The sequence below is a fragment of the Rhipicephalus microplus genome, chromosome 2, assembly GCF_043290135.1.
Source record: "Rhipicephalus microplus isolate Deutch F79 chromosome 2, USDA_Rmic, whole genome shotgun sequence".
Lineage (NCBI taxonomy): Eukaryota > Metazoa > Arthropoda > Arachnida > Ixodida > Ixodidae > Rhipicephalus > Rhipicephalus microplus.
This window is the reverse complement of record NC_134701.1, coordinates 65,909,292-65,915,291: the sequence shown is the minus strand read 5'-3', so window position 1 is coordinate 65,915,291 and position 6,000 is coordinate 65,909,292. Positions and strand designations below refer to the sequence as shown.

General features: G+C 47.1%; 1 protein-coding gene across 4 annotated transcripts in view; it reads left to right on the top strand.

Annotated features, from left to right (window-relative positions):
• The first annotated feature begins 1,893 nt into the window (after positions 1-1,893).
• Positions 1,894-6,000, top strand: part of LOC142796276 (uncharacterized) — a 159,074-nt gene continuing 154,967 nt past the window's right edge. For all 4 annotated transcript variants that reach the window (XM_075886525.1, XM_075886523.1, XM_075886522.1 and 1 more), the window contains exon 1: positions 1,894-2,052. In XM_075886525.1, the coding sequence (XP_075742640.1) occupies positions 1,917-2,052 (136 nt within the window). In that variant the 5' untranslated portion in view covers positions 1,894-1,916. The remainder of the gene's footprint in view (positions 2,053-6,000) is intronic.

The window sequence follows — 6,000 nt, the reverse complement described above, 5'->3', positions numbered from 1 at the left end:
TTTGTTTCTCTTACAAAAATATTTCTGTTTGAAAACATAGGGTCGCATAAACCTTGACAAAATGCTTGAACAAGGGCTATGAACGTATAAACCGTGATACAGGCAAAACTTTGTGTGGTGGAGGGATAGGGTGATAACGTCCTTGGTCTTCAGTGCAGGCGAGTCCCGTATATGTTATTTGGTTCTCGGTATCCCAAGCTGAAAATTTCAGAGGTGGGTCATGCGCCCAGTGTCCCAGTATTTAGCTACATTACTGCATTAACAATGAAGCACCCATCTTGCACTTTTGTACTTTCAGTGGCTCTTCAATTAAACTGCCTCTCTGGTGAACGTGACCATTTCATCCATTACTAATACAGATAAGCTAAATACCTTGATCTGCATGTCAAAATAAAAGTGAAAAGGGTCGTTTCAGTTTGAAAAGCCTTGACGAAACATGTTCATATGCCACATGAATATGAAAACCAATGATAAAGTTATGTGTGTAGAGCAGTATAAGTGACAAATATATAAGATATGGGAAGAATGATATGCACCAGCTACTTTGGCCAACTGAGACGTTCAATTATGCTTGCTTTTAGTTCTGTTTGGATCTCCCACAAGGACATCCTGAAGACACATACACCACAAAATTGCACACAGAGTATGTGGTAATGAAGACCAATGAACCAGTTATTCACTGATCACAACATTCCTGTTTGGTCTTATGCGCTGAGTCTGGAGAAAAGGAACTATAAAAATATGACTGAGGTAGATTGAGAAACACTGGGAGAAAGAAGTTTTAGGATCTCACATGCCAAATGTACAAAAGATGCACAGCTTCTGACAGCGCAGGCAACAGTCTTCAGTACTACAAACAGTCACTCACACGTAGCTTAAGATTTATTCATAGATATAGCCCTTCAGTTTTGAGGACCAGTCCTGACACCAGCTGTCAAATGATCCTCCTCATGTTCTGGAGGTTACAGCAATTTTTGACACATTTTCTGGTTTGTAAGGTGCACGTCCATTGATTTCACGAAATACAGCAAGCTGGCCTACGCCACCCCACTAAACGGAAAACTATAAAGGACAGCGAGTATGAAATAAAACTCTCTACTTTACAGAAACCAGCTTGCCAGATCTTGCAGAGCACCTCCTTCTCTACACAGACCTAAAAAAAGCAGGAGGGAGGAAGTCGCAGAGGTGTCTGTGGTCCTGTATTTTATAAAACAACACGATGCCGTAAGCGTGCGTGTTTCTTGTTTATAAACAATTTAGCCTACGTGTTATGTGTTCTATGCATCAGCACATAATAACTCACGGAAACGTTTTTTTGCGCGTCTAACTGTGGGCGCAATTAGGTCTACGTTTTGCGTAAGCAAGCTGATGTTTCGGCTTGAGTAGGGCAATATATGTATGTATGTATATATATATATATATATATATATATATATATATATATATATATATATATATATATATATATATATATATATATATATATAAATATATATATATACATATATATATATCAAAATATTCAACAAAAAACAATCCACAACAAAATTGTAACTCGCGACGACCCACGGAGACAAGGTGCCCGATGCCCATGCACTCCACCACACTTTACCAACTGTTCGCTGCAATGTCGTAGGTAATTTGTGTGGTCGTTGCAATACAGGATGCCAGCTTCGGTGCGTGTTCCAGATTACGGCATACGATTTAGTCACCGAAACGCAACTGATAACCCCCCGATCCCACACGTCAAGCACTTGTGTGCCGTTAACTGATACAGCGCTGTGAACGCAAAAAAAAACAAATCGGTCGCAGCGATAGCATAGCAGGACACAATACATAGGACACAATACGATAAGCTTTGCGTCTGATATCCGCGAAGTACAAAGCGCCTGGCGTTGCATCGCCGGCGTGATGTGATGAAACAAACGCCAGCGCGCGTGCAAGCCAGGTCACGTCGATGTGGGTCGCGTACGGCAGTGGCATCCGCGGTTGCTTCATCGCACAGATCTGCACGATTTCATCTGGGAAAGCACCACATTGGCCGTCTGACAGGTGACAAACTCGATAAATGTTTATTAGTAAAATAGTCTGCCTTGCGCAACTTCAATTGAAAATCGTGCATATCAACTAGTTGTTAATGATTTAATGACAAAATTATATTTCATGCGCCCGGCATATTACTCTCTTGAACTTGAAAAATCGAGACGTGAGTGGGACCAGAACAGTGCCAAAAGTAGCCGACGCAGAAATTAGCTCATACCGGTCTAATTTTATGCCAACCAAGTTGACTCTCCAGCCGACGCCGAGAATAACGTTCGAACGACGGGCCAATAATACCTGCCTAATTTTCATGGCTCCGGCCATATTGACTGCTGCTTGTAAAACTTGGTTCAATGTGGCCGTTCTAATACTCTGGCACGGCCAACATTGGCGAAGAGTTCTGAATGGTGGTCCAACATTACCGTTCTATGAGACTGGCACAGCCATTATTAGCGGAACTTTGTCAATGCTGGTCCAACATCGCTGTTCTGTTCGGCTGGCACAGGCATTATTGGCGGTACATTGCCGTATTAGGGCAGTTCTTGGACTATGAACTGCCAATCTATCCCCAACACTGAGCCATTATTCTGTGCTGCCTGGGTTCTTGACGCTTGCCGAAAGTCCTCGCCCATAGTACCTCTCGCTCACTCTGGCAAGTGTTCTTGAGTAGCCCTGATGACCGGATGCGGGCTCTTCATGGCAAGCGAAGAAGACGTCGTCTCGCACACCTCGAGGAACCACCCGGAAGTAAGCCCTGTTGTTCGAACGAGCGTTCTTCTTCTACAGCACACCATCTCGCAGGCAGAACGACGTCAATGAGTGGGATAAATTACGTGGTATGATTGGGCCCTGCCCTCTAAACTATCTATGATTGGACGAATCTCGGTGTCATCTCGCTACCATTTGCTCAAGCCTGATGCGCTAACGGCACCCAGGAAGCCTTCGTTTTTCTCTGCTTTCTGACTGACGACATGAAGGGGTACGCGTGACAGTGTGTCAGCGTCTTAATGCATAGGGCCGGACATACGGACGACGGTGACATCAAATTCCTGCAGCCGCAAGCTGCACCGTGCTATCCACCCTGAAGGGTCGCGCAGGCTTGCCAAACAACAGAGGGCGTGGTGGTCCGTCACTATCTTGAGGAGACAACCATAAAGGTACGGGTGAAGCTTGGTGATTGCCCGCAATACTGCGAGGCACTCTTTCTCCGTAGTGGGATAATTTGCCTCAGCACGGGATAGAGAGCGGCTTGCGGAGGCTATCACTTTTTCGATGTCTTCTTGACGCTGAACGAGCACTGCACCGAGCCCAATGTTACTAGCATTGGTATGGACCTCTGTGTAAGCATCATCATCGAAATGAGGTAGAATGGGTGCTGATTGCTTGCGCTGTCACAGCTCAACAAAAGTTGCTTGTTGTTAGTTTTCCCAGGGAAACGGCGCGTCATCCCTTGTGAGACGAGTCAGAGGTTCTGCTATCTATAGAAAGCCATGACTGAACCCGCGATAGTAGGCGCAGTCACCAAGGAAGCACCGGACGGCTTTCTTATCGATAGGTGCTGTAATTCGGCAGCAGCGTTAAGCTTGTCCGGATTGAGCCGGACTCCTTCGGCGCTAACTGCCTGTCCAAGAAATTTGAGTTCCTCATAGCCGAAGTGGCACTTCTGTGGCTTTAGTGTGAGGTCCGCTGTTCGGATAGCCTCCAGCACGCTGCGCAGGTGCTGAAGGTGCTGCTCGAACGTGGCAGAGAAGACGACGACATCATCAAGGTAGACAAGACATATCTGCCACTTGAGCCCTGCGAGAACAATGTCCATCGTTCGCTGGAAAGTTGCCGGCGCTGAAAACAAGCCAAACGGGAGTACTCAAAATTTGTATAGGCCGTCTGGAGTCACGAAGGTTGTTTTCTCGCGGTTTCGCTGATCTACCTTGATTTGCCAGTACCCGCTTTTATGATCTAGAGAAGTGAAATAATTTGCACGACGAAATCTATCCAGCGAATATTCTATACGCGGCAGTGGATACACATCCTTTTTGGTCACGTTGTTAAGCTTTTGGTACTCGACGCAGAAACCTAGCGAACCGTCCTTCTTTTTGACAAGTACGACTAGAGATGACCATGGGCTGTTATTTGGTTCGATAACGCCATCGTCAAAAGTCTCGCGGGCTTGCGAACGTATCGCTTCACGTTCTTTAGGCGACACGCGTTAGGGGTTCTGGTGTATCTGGCGTGCGTCCTCGTACGTGACGATCAAATGTTGAGTGATGGAAATCTGGTAGATATTTGAGCAACTTGCAAACAAGACCGGAACTCGAACAAGAGAGCTCTGGTTATCGGTGGACAGATCAGGATTGATGTCAATATTACTCAGGGACGTGTCTGTGGTATCCACTAGTTCTGACGTGATACAGTTGGTGACATTTGCTGCTTTGTGGGCAAACGCTATCGAAGTGCCACGGTAAAGATGACAATGCTCGTTGCTAAAGTTGGTTACAAGCAATTCAGATTGGCCATCACGAAGGTGTATTACACTTTTATCTGCACAAATGTCTTCCTGCAGGAGGTGTTCTAAATTTGTCTCGTCCACCATATCGCCATCGACCAAGTCACAGCTTGTTACGTCGACTAGAACACTTGCTCGTGGAGAAAGTGTCATGCTGTGTTCAGAAATACGGAAAACGTGGACACGCCTTCCGTCATCCTGGACGTTGATTGCTCGCTGGGCTGAGAACGTGACGCGGCACTCTTGCAGATCAATGATAGCTCCGTTTTCCTGTGGAAAGATGGAGCTATCATTTCCCAAAATGACGTCACGGGAGCATTCGCGTAAAACAAGGCAGCTTGCTACGAATGTATACCCTTGGATCTGTACTCTAGTTCTGCAAGCGCCCAGTCAAGTAATGAAGTGGCCACCAGCTGTCCGAATCTGCGAGTTATGCTATGGCGTGGTGACTTTCTTCACCTGCGTTGTCAGTTTCCTGGTCAATATGGAATAATCTGCGCCGGTGTCCAATAACTCTATAAATACACAACCATCAATTGTCACTAATTTTCTACTGAAGGTCGGCTATCCTTTGCAGCAGCAGGTGATGTCGGACCGGTTTCTGTTCTGTTCTGCGTCAATAGGAGGTCTTCAGCGTTTCTACGTTCAGCGAACCCACCCCCAAAGGTCGCTTCGGCTAGTTTTCTCGGCGGTGGCTGGGAGACCGTGCGGTAGACTGCCGCTGGGGCGTTGATGAAAATCGCCTCGGAGATGGCAAGCGCGACTGGAACCCGGCAGACGGTGGTGCATGCTGCTGGAAAAGGTAGTTTTTGATGTCGCGTGGTCTCTGGCCGTAACGAGGAGGCGGTGAGTACGCAGAGAAGCCGCAAAACCCAAGACGGTGATAAGGGCACTGGCGGTACAAGTGATCAGCTTCTCCGCAGTGAAAGCACAAAGGCCAGCGATCAGGTGTGTGCCGAACATAAGACTTTCGAGAAGACGTGTGCCGATCGTCGATTTACTGGACCGGTTGCACCGAACGATCGGCGACAGAAGCGCCAGGGACAAAGGGCAAGGGCAGTGGCATGTACAAGCCTTCGTACTACGGTTTGTGCTGCGCCTACTGAAGTGACACAGCAGGAACAGGATGAACGAGCAATGGTGGCGATGCAGCAGGGCGTTTCAAGGCTCCCGCATAGGTTGTCACACGGTGGTATTCAGCAGGAGCTGAAGCAGCTGCGTCAGGAAGCAAAGTGTCCCGGGGGGCCTGGTACAGCTCATCCTTGATCACAGTTGCAATTGAGCTAACGGTAGGATGAGGTGTTACACCAGCATTTGCAACTCTTCACGTACTATGTTATGGATGAGTTCACGTATACAGTCATTGCTGGTTCCAGTGGCGGTGAAAATGTCGGCAGTGGACATTCCACTGACTTGCTTGTCGTATTGGTTGGATCGCTGTTGCAGCATTTTTTTTC